At 41.5% G+C, this 18,774-nt stretch overlaps 1 protein-coding gene across 1 annotated transcript in view; it reads right to left on the bottom strand.

Annotated features, from left to right (window-relative positions):
• Window positions 1-2,908: 2,908 nt before the first annotated feature.
• Window positions 2,909-18,774, bottom strand: part of FASTKD2 (FAST kinase domains 2) — an 18,189-nt gene continuing 2,323 nt past the window's right edge. Inside the window, exons 3-12 of the mRNA XM_025912484.2 lie at window positions 15,516-15,619; window positions 14,713-14,821; window positions 14,294-14,417; window positions 13,882-14,021; window positions 12,576-12,748; window positions 8,219-8,382; window positions 6,788-6,997; window positions 6,304-6,391; window positions 4,476-4,590; window positions 2,909-3,104 (exon numbers count right to left, since the gene is read on the bottom strand). Of these exons, the coding sequence (XP_025768269.2) occupies window positions 2,985-3,104; window positions 4,476-4,590; window positions 6,304-6,391; window positions 6,788-6,997; window positions 8,219-8,382; window positions 12,576-12,748; window positions 13,882-14,021; window positions 14,294-14,417; window positions 14,713-14,821; window positions 15,516-15,619 (1,347 nt within the window). The 3' untranslated portion in view covers window positions 2,909-2,984. The remainder of the gene's footprint in view (window positions 3,105-4,475; window positions 4,591-6,303; window positions 6,392-6,787; window positions 6,998-8,218; window positions 8,383-12,575; window positions 12,749-13,881; window positions 14,022-14,293; window positions 14,418-14,712; window positions 14,822-15,515; window positions 15,620-18,774) is intronic.

Genomic DNA, 18,774 nt, shown 5'->3' with positions numbered 1-18,774 from the left:
TGGGAAGTAAATGTTTCTATCCTGAGAATACTTATATATTATTACTTAAACATATACTTAAACGTATGACTTATACCTGGAGTCTCACAAGATTGTTTTTAGACCAAAAACCAATGAAGAATGCCGACACTGGTAATACCTATTTAAAGAGAAATGCCTTTTTATGTACCACGACAACTGGTACAAATGCAAGAAGACTACTTCCCCAAAAGGTAATTACAAGTATTCATAAAACTGTCCCATCCTGGGCACCTGGGTGACTCAAGTCAGTTGAGCGTCCAACTTTGGCTCAGGTCATGATCTCATGGTTTGGGAGCTCGAGCTCCGCATTGGGCTCTTGGCTGTCAGCACAGAGCCCACTTCGGATCCTCTGTCCCCCTCTCTCTCAAAAAAAAAAAAAAAAAATTGTCCAATCCTTTGACTATGAGCCATAATTACGCCACTAGAAGCAACAGATACACACAAAACATTTAAAGAATGCATTTTCGTTTCTTTAGTCAAAGATTTTCAAACTTCATTCTGAAGCTTATAAGGGTTAAAATCATTTGGCCAAGGCCACAAAGCTAAGTGCTGTCCAATTGGAAGCCAGAATCCAGATCTGCTGAGACCCAAGCTAAAGGGCAGTAGAGGATGAAATGAAGCAGCAATCAATGATGGGGCTTAGACTCCAGGAAAATCAAGTTCCTGGAGCTTTAACCTCCTCATCCATAAAATGAGGTGAGTTAAATGATTGCTAAACTTCCTTTCACCCTGAACCTTTTCTAAATGCTGGATAAGCAGGTAAAACCTCAAGAGTTGCAGTCCTGTGCTGGACCTTTATTGCCACTCCAGGGTTCCTCGACTCTCTCTGAAGCCCATGTCACCTCAGGCTCACACTCCAGCCCTGCCCTATGATCTGCATCGCCGTGGCAAATAATCTATCTTCGTTTTAGAGATAAGGAAACAGGGGCCCCAGGAGGATCATAGAGAGTTACGATACTGGGAAAGAATACATCTGAATACTTGGCCGGGTCTGGCAGAGAATAAGGTGTCCAATAATTGCACGTCTGTGTATTTGGGGTATCTTAGTCCATCCGGGCTGATATTAACAGAATGCCATTAGTTGCGTGGTTTATAAACAACAAAAATTCTCAACAGATCTGGAGGCTGAGAAGTCTTGAGATCAAGTCTCTGGCAGACTGTGTCTGGTGGAGGCCCTCTTCCTGGCTCACAGATGGTCATCTTCTGTGTCCTCAAATGGCAGAAGCACCAAGGGAGCTCTCTGGGGTCTCTTTAGGAGGACCAACACCACTCATGAGGGCTCCACCATCATGGATTAATCACCTCCCAATGCTCTACCTCAAACACCATCATGCTTGGGTTAGGTTTCGACATAAGAATTAGGAGGGATGACAGAAACATCCAGTCTTTTGCATTGGGATAAAATACTTATCAAATTACATGGCACTTGGGTTTCATAAATGAAATTCACTATATCCACCTGAGTCAAACACTAGGTAGACAGCTATACTGCAAATTTGAACAAATGTTGTTTGGTTGTTTTTTTTTTTTTAACATTTATTCATTTCTGAGAAAGAGAGACAGAGCACAAGCAGGGGTGGGGCAGAGAGAGAGAGAGAGACACACACAGAATCTGAAGCAGGCCTTTAAGCTGTCAGCACAGAGCCCGATGAGGGGCTCGAATTCTAGAACTGTGTGGGGTGCCTGGGTGGCGCAGTCGGTTAAGCGTCCGACTTCAGCCAGGTCACGATCTCGCGGTCCATGAGTTCGAGCCCCGCGTTAGGCTCTGGGCTAACGGCTCGGAGCCTGGAGCCTGTTTCCGATTCTGTGTCTCCCTCTCTCTCTGCCCCTCCCCCGTTCATGCTCTGTCTCTCTCTGTCCCAAAAATAAATAAAAAAAGTTGAAAAAAAAAAGAACTGTGAGATCATGACCCGAGCCAAAGTTGGACACTTAACTGACTGAGCCACCCAGGCACCCCTTGAACAAATGTTTCAATGAAGGAATAAACAAGAAAAAGACAGGGGGGAGTGCACCTCCAGGTGGCTCAGCCGGTTAAGCATCCAACTCTTGATTTCGGCTCAGGTCATGTTCTCACAGTTGTGAGACTGAGCCCGTTGGGCTTCATGCTGGGTATGCAGCCTGCTTGGGATTCTCTCTCTTCCTCTCTGTCCCTCTCCGGCTCACACTCTCTCTCTGAGGGGGAAAAAAAAAAAAAGGAACAAACATAACTGAAAAATAGTCCTCAGCTCTGACTCACAACATAGCTCAGCTATATATTTAATTTAAAAGACTTCCTGAAATGGGTGGGGAGAGGGGAAGAAAGGGAAAAGGAACGACCTCAATAATGGCAACAACAGTTACATGTCAGCAACCCACAGCCTAGCAGTTTTAATAAATTTGGACTCGTTGCCATGTCTGTACTATCTTTGCTGTGCAGTTCTTAGTGTGGCTCATGAGCCACTTCCACCTAGAATGCCTGTCACAAAAGCAGACGCCTGGCCTGCAGGCATTTGTCGCATCATTTCTTAAATTCTGTGATTTGAGCACCGGGTCCAATGGCCACGAAAAAGGCAGTCCGTGCCTGAATTCTAGAACAGTGTATGCAGTAAGAGTGCAAATATGCAGGTCTCGAACGCAAGGACTGCCCGTGCCACCTTAGCTGCTGCCCTTCACAACTAAGAAGCCAGTGTTCAATGCATCAAAGCTCACAAACCAAAATAAAACCTCATGAATCGGTCACATATCTGTGCACTGGAGGAAACAGGTTGGGTTGGAAAAGTGACCCCCCTGGAGTTTTCTTAGCACCTTCTAAAATGCCAATAACAACACTCTCCCACTCTTCAAATTAATTTTAACAGTGAACTGAAGTGATACTTTTTGTTATAGTGACTAGTCAGGTAGATTCCAATGACAACTGAATTGCAGTCTTTATTAAAGTTATTTTACAAATTTACGTCTCCCAATATGAAAAGGCGGCTTCCATTTTAACACGTGCTTTGCAGATTTACACCAGCAGTAGGAAAGGCTTCAGCTGAATAGAGTTCAGTCTTCAAAAACGTGACTACATCCTTCATCTGCAGTCTTTCTATCTCCCAGTTATGGACCTTACCAAAGAAAGGAGAAAATAATCAGTTTGCAAGAAGACAACACGTAAAATAAAAGCTAGTTTCGAGATCCAAGCATATCAACGTGATATCAAGCCAACTGCTCTTCAAAAGCAGTCCATTGAGTGCTCAATGGGTCCATTGGCTCAGTCCATTGAGAGTCCAACTTCAGCTCAGGTCATGATCTCACAGCTCGTGAGTTCAAGCCCCGCGTCGGGCACTGTGCTGACAGCTCAGAGCCTGGAGCCTGCTTTGGATTCTGTGTCTCCCTCTCTCTCTGCCCCTAACCCACTCGCATTCTGTCTCTGTCTCTCTCAAAAATAAATAAAAACATTAACAAGAAAAAATTTTAAAGCAAGTGCTATCTTATGATTACTCATATTTTAAAGGGTTAGTAAGAGAATGTGCTAGGTAGGGTTGAAGAAAGCTCTATCAGTGAAAATTCTAAAAAGTTTAAAGGTCTCTGGGGCACGTGGGTGGCCCAAATGGTTAAGCATCCAACTCTGGATTTAGGCTCAAGTCATGATCTCATGGTTTGTGGGATAGAGCCCCATGTCGGGGGCCCTGCTTGGGATTGTCTGTCTCCCTCTCTCTCTGCACCCCCCTCTCAAAAATAAATAAACATTTAAAAAACTAAGGTCCTCTAAAGGGTGAAAAAATCCCTTTCTTGGGATAATCTTCCTTAGAATACATAAAATATCCCTTATGGGGAAAAAGCTTAAACAGTAGCCCATTAAGAGAAATGTGGCATCTTAACCTCAGTAATATACATGTAATCCATTTTTGGATAGGAAAGTATCATAACGTAAATGTGAATGTTTACATTTCACATAATATGCAGGACCAAATGAGTGGCAATTAGACAGATCCCAATGCTAACATACATATAAACTCATTCACAAGGTTCTTGCTCCATACAGAGACATCTGGAAAGGCTGGTCACGCAAAGCTGTGGAGTTGGAATCAAGATGAGATGTGAGCTCCCCTCTTACAAGCAGCTAGCTTTTCCTGGAGACATACTTCCTACAGAAGCCTCACAGCAGCCCATGAAACAAAGCTTAAATTCTCATCTTTCTTTCCCTTAAGGAACTCTGCGAAATGAATATGATGTCATGGGTCTTAAATAAGAAATTTTTCCTCTTACCAAAAAGGATTAAAGTTGGCCAAATGTAGCATTTATAAAACTCCTAGTAGATGACAGCTATCAGCTGAGTAAAAACCAAATCACATACAGAAATGTTCTTTTCCAAAGAATTACTGCAATACTGCTGACGATTCCCCTAGAGTCCTTGTGACCACCCTCAACCACAACATCCCCAGCAGAACAGACATCAGTCACTGAAGAGTATCTCGTGTGCATTTTCTTCTTACCAAGATTACATGAAAACCCATTACTTTCAAATGCCGCATTTTCATAGCAAGGAATCCTCTGGGGTGGGTTAAATCCAAACAGTAAGTAGATCTAGGAACACACAGCACAGCTACTCTGAAGACAAAAATGCACAAAAGGAGACCCGTTATTAATGAGATTGCACGTACAATCTGCTGTGCTCCTGTTCTTTGCGGATTTCATGGCTGAGCTCTCTGCCAACCATAGGCCTCACCGTTCCCCACTGCCCCTCCCGTCCTCCACCTCCTTGTTACTCGGCCTTTACAAACACTCCAGCACGTGAAGGCTGCTTTAGAAACCAAAAGCTTGCAATAATGCTTTACGCAGCTATCCCTCAACCACCTTCAAGGATGGCTACATTCTTGATGAGGAAAATATCCAGATAGGAAAGCATTTCAAGGCTTTTCTGTGCAGTGTTCAATCTCTGACCCGAATATAATTATTTATGCTGCTAGAAGTACTGATGTAGAAAAACGAAATGGCAAATGTTCTCCTTGTATACACATGGTCCAGAGAGAGCAGCATCTGAAAATCAGAGAGACCAAATACAAAACAGGAAGAGCTAAGAGAAAGGCCAAACTGTTAAAAAGATAAAATCTGTATGTGTAACAAAATATGGAAGGCGTAATTTGTTTTTTCATTGTTCTTGGCCTTTTGGAAAGATTAAGTTGGCTGGGGGGAAAATAAGACATTTGTATCCTTTCTCTCTTCTGTTATACTTTGGCTGTTATCTGAGATAACATAAGAAAAATTTTATCTTTTAAAGGAATGCTCACATTCCTTACTTCTCCTCAGGACTTTAGGCTGAAAGCTTGTATATTATTAGGCCAGAGCAATGGAGTACCTGAAAAAGAACAATTAGCTTTCACAGAGGTCACAGAGAAAGCTATTCCTTCAGGGGAGATGGGTGACAGTACAGGGAAGATCACAGTGAAACAGATGGACAAGGAACAAGCTAGATGGATTCAGAAAAGGGTAAAGTTAAAGAGTCGTATGAGACTGGAGAGGGATGAGCAGGTTAAGAGTCTGAACACCTACAGATCTGTTTCTATACCTCTCCCTACTGTATTTACGTGCATGTCCTATAAAGCAATCGAGAGACAGGTTCCTTGGGGTCGGGATCCACGTCTGCCTCTACTTCGTGCACCCCGCAGGGCCTAGCAGAGCCTTTGTACGAAGGCTGACCGAACACAGGGTGTCGCAACATGACCAGAAGCACCTGCTTCACTGGCTCGGCAGGACATCCTCTGGGGCACAGTATCACAATTCTCCAGAGACACACGGTTTGTAGTATGCGAGTCAAGGAAACGGCTTATGATTAACTTCAATACAGTCTGACCCATACACAATACAACTTCATTAAAAAGCTAAAGTTTCTCTATCTTTGGAAAGATCCTGGTGGTAGCACAAAATATTTACTGGGTATTTAATTTTCATAGATGCCTTCATTTTTTATGATGACTATTACACTATCTTGTCAAAAGTTTATATTGCACTGATAGTTTCAATTATGTTGACATTGTTTTATTGTAGTATTCGGCTTTAAAACCTGATTTTTAAAAACTTCTATTAAAAACACACACACACACACACACACACACACACACACACACACTGCCTATTTAACAGCTCAACTCCAGTCCACTGTCTTTAATCAATGTCCACATTTACACCTAAGGAGTAGATTAATGGATGAGAAGTCTCTTGGTACATTATAAGTTCTACACAAATATAAGGTCTTAGTATTGTTACTGCTACTTATTATGAAGTCTTTGAGAATTAAGATTTAAATGAACATATGCAAGCAACCTTTGAATATCTGCAGCAGAAGTTACCGCATCCATATGGGAAAATGGAAGCACTTGACTCCTGTTAATATCCATTCTGACTTCAAAATCTGAAAGAAAAGAATTAATTTTTCAAACATTGCTCAAAGTGATTTTCTGTTTCAAAATGTATACTACCACTACTAATGATAACGGCATCAGACAAAAACTATGTTGAGCTTACCACGTGCCAGACTCTAGTCTGGATTTCACACGTATAATCTCATTTATTCACCACAGGAACCCTAGGAGGTGGGCACCACGTTTATTGCCGCTTCACGGACAAGGGGCCGGGGGCTGGGGAGGGCCCGAAAACGCAGCACGAGTACGCACAGAGCAAGAGCCCAAATCAGGCATCTCAGTCTGGGGCCAACGCCGCACTAACCTGCTGCGGAAAACCCATCTTTGTCCAAAATAAAGGAAAATAAACAAAATACGATAGAGGAAAATCTCATAAAGCCCCATACCGATATGGTAATTATGTGGCAACTGTACATTTCTTAAGAAGTATCCTTCTCCCAGAAGGCTACTTAGTGCGTCTGCCACCTTCCCGTTTGGAGATAGCGGTGTGGAAGGCAGCGGCGGCAGCGCTAAGTCTACGGCCTTGGGACAAGAAGTATCAAGTTTTAGGCAAGCGGCCAAAATACGAAGCTTGTGAACGTTCCTCTCTATGTCACCTAAAAAAAAGAGAAAGAAAATCTAGAGTTAAGAAAAAATATTTAGTTACCAAAAAACACTAGTGCCAGAGTTAAGACATTTGATTCACGTACATATGTTTCTGATTATTTGTTTCCTATCGAGAGGAGTCTTTGTGTCTCCCTAGTTCCCAGAGTCTAGATCAGTGCCCCATATTTGATGACCTCTTACAGTTTAAAATCTCTCTCAAGGTGATTTAGTCTAAACTCTTCACTGAGTGATGAGGGAATGCCCAGGAATGTTCAAGTGCCTGATGATTACCGAAAGGCAAAGTCGGGACTAGAATCCAGGTTTCCTGGGTTCAAGGCTGCTTCCCCAACAGTAACCGCTTAAAAAAATCAGCACGTGGTGTTCCTCCTTCACAATTCAACTTCAGAATTTCCTAACATTGTTTTTTCAAAGAATTTAAACTTCTCTGTTCTCAGACACATGATCAAATTTTGTACATCCGGCCAGATATTGCTTTTCTTTGCTTAATATAAAAGACCAAAAGTCAACAATTAATTTCGTTTCAAGAGTAAATAAATTCACTACTTTGGGAACTATTTGATTGCTTGACCTAGGGGGTGTATCCTCGTTGTAGGCCACGAGTGACAAAGTGTTTAGAGCTGCAGAAGCTGACTGAACTTGGCTTCAAAAGTGACACCTAAGGATTGGGAATTACAAACATCTCCGATCAAGGCATAGAGAACACCTTGAACACTCGGCCTTTGTACAGGTGCAGACAGCGTAAATAAAAGGAACAAAGGGGGCGCCTGGGTGGTTCAGTTGGTTGAACGTCCGACTTCGGCTCAGGTCATGATCTCACGGTCTGTGAGTTTGAGCCCCGCATTGGGCTCTGTGCTGATGGCTCAGAGCCTGGAGCCTGCTTCCGATTCTGTGTCTCCCTGTCTCTCTGCCCCTTCCCTGCTCATGCTCTGTCTCTCTCTCTCTCAAAAATAAATAAAAAAATAAAAAAAAAAATTAAGAAAAAAAAATTAAAAAAAAAAGGAACAACGATGATGTGTTTCTTATCCTTGCCTTCTGTATCTGGGATCTGTCATTAACGGAGGCTGGTTTGCTGGTTTAAAGCATTGGCCTTCAACTTCATCATTTGTGGTTCTGTCCTCAGTAGCATCTGCTCCACCTATGACCCCATTCGGAATCACAAGGCAGCCAGGGTATTGCCTTATTTTAGTCACCATTGTACACCGACGCCATACCTGATGTCAGCAGCTCATTGATGATGTCCTTTTGGAGAAGCTGATTAATAAGGGCCAGGGGAAAATGGTTCATCAAGCAAAATGAAGACACAGCTTTCAAGAGGTTTTCAGAAGAGATGTGGTGAAGGTAACCAGTCAGAGAACGAGCCATAGCTTCCTGGAACCTTCAGGGGAACAAAGAAAAGTCAGCTTTCAAACATGAACAGAACACCAGGTCACGGTGAGGCGAGTTAGGTGCCAGAGAACCGATGGCTTTAAGGAGTCCAAAGGAAGGAAGTAAGAAAATCAGACTGGCAGGAAGTATTCACATGTCCCTCAGGTCAGGTGGCTACCTCATAATAAATATAGATTCTCAATAAATGCTAGGGAACTACTGTCATATGTCTTACACAGAGCAAATACTTCCTAGGCTTTAACCCATTTAATCACTACTAAAGCTTTATGGAGTAGGTATTCTTATTATCCTCTTAAGAAAAGACAAGTAAACAGGTTCAATGAGGTTGAAGAACTTGTCCAAGAAAAAACAGCCAGGAAGTAGCAGAGACAGTGTTGGAACCCAAGTTGTCAGGCTCCAGAGCCTTTTAACCATGATACTGGATTTGTACGATGAGTATGTCTGTAAGGCCTGAAACACCAGTGTAGATTCTCCAGCTACCAATATTCTGAGTTAAAAGTAAAAGAACTGCAAGCCTAATCCTACCACCCAGAACCAGTGTTATACAGTGTAACAAAGCAGGTAAACATGCATGAAGAGAGGAAAGAGCACAGTAGGAGAGGTCACTTGCCCAGGGTGACACTGGTGATAAATAGCACAGGCAGGTTCTGAACCCAGGTCCGTCAGAATCTTAGACAGAAGCTATCTATCATTATGGGACATGCAAAGTACTGAGATAGCACACAGCAAAGTAAGTAGACAGAGCTTTGGGGCTAAGGAGAATTTCAACAAGTGGAAAAGACAGGAGAAGGGAAGATCATTTGAAACTGAGCAAAGAAATGGACCCCTGAGAGTGCGTGCTATCTGTGCTATTGTAAGGAGCTGGTGGGGCCACGCTGCGGAGCGAAGGCAAGCGCGCCCGTGAGCGAGCCCTTTGCACAGTGAGCCTGTAGAGGAAAAAGTCTCAGATCAGCTGGTAGGTCCCAGGGGCAGCAGGAGGGGGTGAGGGAGACAGTGGAGGCCAGGGCAGGCTGAGCAGGACTGTGGGAGTTACAATGGGATGGGAAGAAGGGGAAAGATCTCAGAGAAGGCAGTGAGGCGAGAAAGGGCGGGCTGCAGATGACCGCTTCTGGAGACTGGGTGCTGATCACCTCTCGAATCTTCTCATCCCATTCCTGCCGTTCCTCGTGTTTTAGCAGCACCCAACTGCGCGTCCTTCCCTGCACATGCTCTGCTGTTTCTTTCCTCCCAGACTGAATATGGAGTCCTTTCTGCTCAGAATCTTCCTTCCTGCTTATCTTCCTATGGTTACCTCCTACTGCTCCATCTTTTAAGATCTGCTTGGGAACCACCTCTCCAGGCAGCACTGCTTGGCATTCATCCTGAACCTCCAGGTCACCAGGCTGGCTAGTGTCCTGGCACAGTCTTCCTCTATTGCCATTTATCCTGCATAAAATTCTCTCACTCCAATTTCTATGCTGTATTCGATTGCCAAAATCTACCTTACCCATTACATAGAATCCTGGCAAAAAAGGATTTTGTCTTGGGGCGCCTGGCTGGCTCGGTGGGAAGGGCATGGGACTCTTGACCTTATGGTTATGAGTTCAAGTCCCACGTTGTATATAGAGAGTACTTAAAAATAAAATCTTAAAAAAAAAAAAAAAGGATGTGTCTCATTCATCTTTGTCCTAAGTAGCCACGTGCTTAGTATACGTTTTCTGACTAAATAAACAAATTTAGATGAGGAAGACATGAGGAAGAGAAGGTTAGTAGAAAAGAATCAAGAATAATGAGTTAAAAACTCACCAAGTTGGTGCATTAAACATGTAGTTTTTTACATGTTAATCAGACCTCAATAAAGTGGTTTAAAACATCACTTCACATAGTATTTAGTAAACAGTAAATAACTGCTGGAGGAGGAAGAGGAGGGGGGGAAGAGGAGGAAGAAAAGAAAGAAAAAGAAGAGGAAGAAGATACATGGTGACCACATGCAAACCACAGAAGTCCTGGAGTCCAGAGGCACACTAAGGACCAGAGATGCAAATCTGGGATTATTTACAGGGTGGTAAGTACAGGTCAAGAAGAAACCAAAGGACTGAAAGGACAGCTTTACCGTTACAATGTTTTCTTCCTTGGGTTTCAAACCCAGGAACATATTCTGGATTTAACACACCCTGTCTCCCAGAGGCCATCACATAAACAAAATGATTAACGTACAACATGTGGATATACAATATGCTCAGCCAAATCTTCTACCGCTCTCTTCCAGTCAACTTATTTCCCAAATGCTCTGAGCTGGCCTGCTTTTAAAATCTCTGCCGCTACAGGGGCGCCTGGGTGGCGCAGTCAGTTAAGCGTCCGACTTCAGCCAGGTCACGATCTCGCGCTCCGTGAGTTCGAGCCCCGCGTCGGGCTCTGGGCTGATGGCTCAGAGCCTGGAGCCTGTTTCCGATTCTGTGTCTCCCTCTCTCTCTGCCCCTCGCCCGTTCATGCTCTGTCTCTCTCTGTCCCAAAAATAAATAAACGTTGAAAAAAAAAAATTAAAAAAAAAAAATCTCTGCCGCTACAGCCTAAGACCCCAGCATCCTTTCTCTCTCTTCCGGAGAGTGTTCATTTGGTACCTACCATTTACTTCCTTCCTCTGGATATCCACGCCCTGTCTCCTTAAGGGGAGTAGAAGAACAGGGAACACAATGTAACAATTTCGACCAAGTTGTCTCTTGCAATGCTTACAATAGGCTGAAAAACTCCCTAACCACCCAGTGCTTTTTCTCCTAATACCATGGAATCTGTGCAGCTGTTTCTGGAGTTTTAATTATCACTGCTTGACGGTGTTTGTCAAGAAAGTGCAGGAGGTACATGGGAGCCAGCGTCAAAGACAAGCGTGGGAGTAGAGAAAGACCAAATTTGGGGGTACTTTTAAACCTTTATTAGATGCCTATTCAGTGCCAGGTCTTGTACTCAGTTCAGAATAACAAGAACCTGGGTCTCACTCTAGAGAGCTTTCCAATTGAGAAGCAGAGACAGGCTTATTGATAAGTGATTACAACTCTGCGTCAGGGCTCCACCAGAGATTCATAGATACGACAAGCACAAGGGCTCTGATGGGGACAAGTAGGGAAGGCATGGGAAATGCAGCACAGACTGAGTTTTTCAGTACAATGGAGGGTACAGTGGGCAGCTGCTTTTCAGTGGGCCAAGGATTCTTGGGTTACGTGCTCCAAAGTGACGGGCATGTGACCCAAACCCAGTCAACCAGACTTGCTGTTTTAGAAATCTGAATCCTGAGGGAAAACCACAGGGACAGAAAGCAGCTGCAGTCAAGTAACTTACCTGATGGCAAAGTGATGGCCTGTGACTCTTGCCACTGAGACCCTCAGAACTGCCCTAGTTTATTCCTGCCAGCCTGTGACCTACGCTGTAAGTTTTTTTGTAATCTAACAATTACTGTGTGCCGGGCACTGCTTTAAGAACCTAACACAGGTTAACTCGTTTAATCCTCATAACAACCCAATGTGATTAGAAATAATTCTCACTTCTGATCCCCATTTTAATAGATGATGAAACCGAGGCACAGACAAGTAACTTGCTGACAGTTAAGTGGCTAACGAATGGCAGAGCTGAGATTCAAACCTAAGCAGACTCCAGAGTCCGGGCTTTTAATCACTCTTCTAGCAAGTGACATTTTATATGCATTTTGGGTTTCATGAATCCAATCTGATCTAGAAAGGGAGAAAAGATGTTCTGGGTGGAAAGCAGAGGTATGAAAGAGCCCAGCACGTCTGAGGAGCTGCTGTATTTAACAGAAGTGCATGGCTGTGGTTAAAAATGAAAATTACAGAAAGCAGTAGTCTGGGACCAATTGAATAGTCAGGGTGAAAACTGAACTATGAACTCAGGAGCTGAGGGAATAAGCTGGGAGAGTTTGAATTGAAGACTCCTGTGCTGAATTAACAAATATGTCATAATGAACAAAGAAACAAGCAAGGCAAGAAAGAAAAAAGAACAGCAAAAATAAAATAAAATGAAGTTCTGTTTAACTTCTCAAATAAGGTATACTAATGTTTTATTTGTTGATATAGATAATGACCATGGATGTGTTCACTTGTAACAATCCATTAAGCTTATGATAATATGTAATCTTCTCTTGAAGTATGTTATGCAGCAATAAACAAACTAAAAAAAAAAAGAACAAGTACATACTCTTGGGTCTGGCATTTGTAGAAGCGATTGAGAGAAGAATACACGTGAAGAATAGAGATAATGCTTTTCATGTTTAGAGAAGCAGGATCATCTATCACTTTTTTCATGAACAAGTCCATCAAATCAGTATGTCGGAAGCCAAGGTCTTCAAGTAAAATGAGGAGAAAGAGAACCTTTAAAAGAGTGAATTGAGGAAAAACTTTTAATAATTATAGTATGCTACCAGTAATTGTTTTAGATCTCAAAAAATTTAAACAGCAATAGAACTGTCTGAAGAGAATATTCTCCACAAAGAAACAGTTCTCTCTTCCTCACAAAATCTGTTCCAGTAATTCTTGAATCAGATATTAATACTATCTTTTTATAAGCTGAGAACCAGAGCATACAATGGTTTCCATATTTCTAAATCATTTCCTATAGGTTTTTCATACAACAGATATGAAAACTACTTTAAATACACCTTTTCTGAGGTTTTTCAAAATGACCGAATCATCTTGAACTATTCCCTCTTCCAAACCCAGACACTTCCTACATCCAAAAGGAAGAGAGAACATGTAAGAGAGAACTCAAAAATTTCTCTATTCCACATTGAGCTGTACAAATGAGAACAGAGATGAAATACTATGATTAAATTAAAATTTCCAGTCCACTTCTCATTTCCCTCTTGGAACTTCTCACAATTAGTGCTTCTCTTTCCAAAGACAATTTCCATGGCAATCTCAATATATACTTTACCCTCCAAGGTAAAGTGCATCTAGTGATCTAACGCAATTACCACTGCTTCGTCACAAAAAGAAATTTTTACCAGCTGTTTCTAGATATTTATATTGCTAACACAGCCCCCAAATTTAAAGGTTCTTACTCTGGAGGAAACAAGACAACTTTTCATAAATAGAAAATAGGCATGATCATTAAGTAATGGCATTTTATTCTTCCAAATGCATAAGCCTGCCACATTACCCATTTTTATTATTCTAAATCTAAAAAAGTAAGAGCAGAAACGGAAATAATCCTAATTATCCAGAGTACCACACAACTGGTTTTTTTTGAAAAACAAATAGAAGAGCAAACTTTGGACAATATAATTTTTATTTCAGAAAGATAGTCAAAAGATTGAATAGTATATTAACAGGTAACTCCTAGACATAAATGATAAGGAGCTGATTTTTCAAAAGTAAATCCAACATTGGAATATTTTGCTCTTTTAACTGCTATAAAGCTGATAGAGAAATACTCAGAATGGGAAATGAATTGATATGCTTCTCCCAAGTTTCTGAGGCTTATTCTAAACTGCTAACAAACTTACTTGTTTTAACTTCCAGATGTCAATAGTTGTAGCCACATAATCTGCTATTCCCTTAAAAAGATCTAAATTACGGTATCGGAGGTCTCTGCAAGACTGCAGTATGTTGATCAATACTTTAAAAGGACACCCATGGATATTACCTTTAAGAATGAGTTAAATAAACAAACAAAAATTACCACATGGCTTTGAACGTAACATCCAAGACACTCTACACTCGATACTTTTGTTTCTTTAGAAAAAAAAAAAAATAGCACTGTACTTTGTAAAAAACAAAGGCAAAAATAAAATTCAGATCTAATCATATCATCAGATAGTGTCTGTATAACAGCAAAGATCTTAAGACAAACAAAACAAATACAGTCCTCAACAGTAGGTCAGATGCTAAGAATCATGAAAGAAAAATTCCTCTTACCTATGACCATCTTACTGCACTCATTCAGAAGTGTAATAGAGCGGTGATTCATGGCAGCTAAAGCCTCAAACATGTGCTGGCTATTCAAATCGGAAAACCTGTCTAATTCTCTCAAGGCTTTCATCTAAAGAAAACAAACTTTAATTTACAACTTGTGGCAAAGTAAAGTAAATTTATCTTTAAGTAAAAAGGATAAAGTTTGAGCAGAATGACTCAAATAGCTACACAGGTTAAATACATATATTTGTATATACAAAAAATATAAATCTGCATCTATTATTTCACTTTAGCAAAGTTATAACCCAAAAGCACAACAATGTCCTCCTAAAAAACTGACTTCAGGAACTGATAGCAGGTCGTAAGAAATTTTTTTTTTTTTTTCAAATCCTGCCACTAGAGAAAATCCAAAATGTGTTTACCTCCAGTTTCCTTTTCAGAGCAATTGGTGCGTCTTTTCCAACACATTTCATCACAGCTTGTAATGTGAAGACACGTTCAATTTTCCAGACTTGCTGATCGGCTAATATCCTGTAATTATACACAATAAACACCACAATTCTAGTATCTGAAAACCAAAGTTATCTTAGAAGTCATTTGGTCCTGCTCCTAATTCTAGGCAGGGAAGATGAAGCCCATAAAAATAATGTGCCTACCCACGGCGGAGTGTAAGTAGTTAAAGATGCAGGGCCAGCCCAGCACTGTCCTCTCACATTATTCTGCTATCATTATGAATAAACAAATCACATCAGGAGATTATAACAAGATATCCCAATGCACAGTCAATGAAAAAGGAAATTAAGTACTATCCTCACAGACCTATGACAACACATCAGTTGCCGCAATTTTATAAATTATAAAACTCAAGCCCCTTTTCAGGCCAAGTCAGCGACACGTAACCTCCCCATGGTGCCCAAATAACCGTGATGAGCGGAACACATGTCAATTCTCCCCCAGCCCACATCAGTACTGTGTTTTAAGATCAGTTTAGAATTCACTATTGCCCACACTTTTTTTTTTTTATGGTAGACCCTAAAAGAAGTATTATTTCTAGCTTTTCCTGATCCAGAGTCAGGATTTGAAGTTTACTAAGGTACTGAAGACTATACTACAACAAAGTCTCCCCCCACCCAAAAAAGGCAGGTCAGCTTTCCTCTTGGTTTTTGATTGGAGATATAAAAGGGATAGAGAATGCCACATGAAGAAAGCGTAAGACAGGACTCACCACACTCCTGCTCGAAGAACATCCACATTCTTGCATGGCTCCATTGCCTCTAAAACAGTTGACAAAACTGAAAGACATTTCTCATCACACTCATTGATACGTTCCTATTGAAATATAATTACAAGAACACTGCAGATGATAAGCCCAGAGCAGACGATCTCACCAAAGCAAAACTGCTGAACTGATGCATTCAATTATATGACTAAGTATCAAACCCATAATTCATAGCCAGCCCACAAGAAATGAAATGTATTATGAAGTGAATTTCCCAAATAACCAACACACACTTTTGTGCACCAACACTTTTTACATTCATCATTACCACTGAAAATCCATTTGGTACTGATCATATTCAGAAGCTTCTGAAGTGACTTTTATCAAACATTATTTTGACTTCTTCTTAGGACTCAAGTTCAGCATGAAGACAACAAATGCAGTAACGTAAGAGCTACTGAGGTATACACGGTAATCTGTCCATCCCCAAAGAAACTCAGATAGCTGTTCTCTTACAATTTCTCTCTGTCCTTTCCCGGTTATCATATTGTAGCTTCAGTTGTGAATCTTCTGATCCACGTCTGCTATCACATTTTACCAGTGGGTCCCAAGGGGGGGCTCCAGGCCCCCAGCTCCATCTCTCAGATCTCCTGGATTAGGGTACTAATCTAGATTCTAGAAATGGCAGTGGGCATAATTCGGAAAGTTAAAAGTGACAACACAGTGTATCTAGTACTCTACAACTTAATCACAACCAGTTCATACACCTCACAAAAGTAGTTGTGAACACATGTGAGAAAACTTAGGCTGCAAGAGGTATGCTCTTCTGCTAAAATGGCATGACTAACAAGGCACAAAGTCTTAGCTTAGAACCAGGTAATGAGAAGAAATGGAGAAGGCCGAAAGAAAAAGAAAGGTCTCATTCCCATGGGAGGGTTTCCATATCAATTTGCAACATTCCATCATTATCCGCTGTGAAATGAAAGATCAAGTAACTGAAGGACAAATTCAGCAATGACATACTGAGCTTTCATCTCTAGCCAAACTGTCTTTACAACATTCCAACAGGTCAGCAAGACACAATTGTACCTAAAGATATACTGACTCCAAATATCCACTGCTCATACCTCACCAATGCAGAGGCTATGCTGATGGGGATACTTGTCCAAAATCCAGTAAGAGCATTGCTAACCAGGTGGTGACTAACTGGAATCACTTTTAAATAACTGTGCAGAGAACACAGTCTACCAAATAAACAGAATAAAGATATATTCTGTGGTTTAAGCACACACACACACAAATAAAACTTCATTCTTAATGAAGGATGGATGGAAATCAGAGTAACATAAAAAGTTAAAGTTAAATACAGTTATATGCCTATGAGCTTAATTCTTCAATTCTATAATAGGAAGGACTACACGTGAGATCATCCTCAAGAAATGTAAAAATTATTGGGACACCTGAGTGGCTCAGTCGGTTAAGTGTCTGACTTCAGCTCAGGTCATGATCTCACAGTCTGCGGGTTTGAGCTCCACATCAGGTTCTGTGCTGACAGCTCAGGGCCTGGAGCCTGCTTCGGATTCTGTGTCTCCCTCTCTCTCTCTGCCCCTCCCCTGCTCATGCTCTGTCTCGGTCTCTGTCTCTCTCTCTCAAAAATAAATAAACATGAAAAAAATTAAATAAAAAAGAAATTTAAAAATTATTTAATTCTGATCATTGAGTTTAAAAGACGAGATGTCCACCCTTAAAAGGTACACAATTTGGGGCGCCTGGGTGGCGCAGTCGGTTAAGCGTCCGACTTCAGCCAGGTCACGATCTCGCGGTCTGTGAGTTCGAGCCCCGCGTCAGGCTCTGGGCTGATGGCTCAGAGCCTGGAGCCTGTTTCCGATTCTGTGTCTCCCTCTCTCTCTGCCCCTCCCCCATTCATGCTCTGTCTCTCTCTGTCCCAAAAATAAATAAACGTTGAAAAAAAAAAAAAAAAGGTACACAATTAGTTGAATGGGCTATCATTTCATCATCACATCTGGTGGTGTTTCCACTCATACAGTGATCTAGAATATAAATTTGAACATGTTGACACTTTGCTTAAAATACTTAATGGATCCCCATTGCCTATAGGATAACTCCAAACTCCTTACCCAGACATAAAAGGCTCTTCATGATTGAGCTCCGCCCCCCTTTCCAGTCTGGGTCTTGCCTCGATACGCATAAGCCCTCTTCCTTGACCACAATTACACAATTTCCTCCGTACTACCTCAAACACACAACCCCAATATTCTATACTTCAGCACCACTGAACTACTTTCAGCTCCCCCAAACCTGCCAAACTTTTCTTCTGAATAGGCAATCTTCTCTGCTTCAAATACCATCCCTTTCACTATCAATCTCTCACAAGCTGCTGCTCATTCAACTTAGATATCATCTCCTACTGGGCTTGAATCCTTGTTCTACTATGAACTAGGTATTTGCTAATTTACTCAGCAAATCAAGACCTACAAAGAGTGACATTCACAGAAAGGTAACTTTGGTCAGGTTATTTAACCTCTCTAAGCCTCAATTTACTAATCATTAGTAAGATGATAGTATCTATTTAAAAAAAATTTTTTAATGTTTATTTATTTTTGAGAGACAAAGCGTGAGTGGGGGAGGAGCAGAGAGAGAGGGAGACACAGAATCCAAAGTAGGCGCCAGGCTCTGAGCCGTCAGCACAGAGCCTGACGTGGGGCTTGAACCCACGAATCATGAGATCGTGACCCGAGCCGATGTCTGGCGCTTAACCCACTGACTCACCCAGGCGCCCCAGTAGTACATATTTTAAAGGCTACACTGAGGATTATATGAGACAATTCTGTTTTCAAACTTTGTACGTGTGTCTCTGCCTCAAACACTAACCCTGTATCCTCCTCCCCTGTCTCTTCTTCCCATCATGAAAGCCATCTCCTGACTAAGCTGTTAAGTCTGTTACACACTCTTACAAGACTATAGTTTTCCTTCATTGCACTTAAAGCTCCATGCGGCCGTTATTTTGTTCACAATTATATCCCCTTGCACTCAGCACAGTGCCTATAATTTAGTAAATGTACGAGTTATTAAACGAATGTTGGTTATTTTTATAATTGCCTACGAAATATTTGTCTTCCCTTCCCTTTCCCTTTCCATAGGGAAAACAGGCATGAGGTCTCCTAAATCTTTCTCTCTAGTAGCAAGTGCAGTAACTGATACACTATTGATACGAAATACATGTTAATTGTATGAATAAATGAAT

Source organism: Puma concolor, chromosome C1 (assembly GCF_028749965.1).
Source record: "Puma concolor isolate L17-30 chromosome C1, mPumCon1.1.hap2, whole genome shotgun sequence".
NCBI lineage: Eukaryota > Metazoa > Chordata > Mammalia > Carnivora > Felidae > Puma > Puma concolor.
Note: the sequence above shows the minus strand (reverse complement) of the source record. Positions and strands in the feature narration are given on the sequence as shown.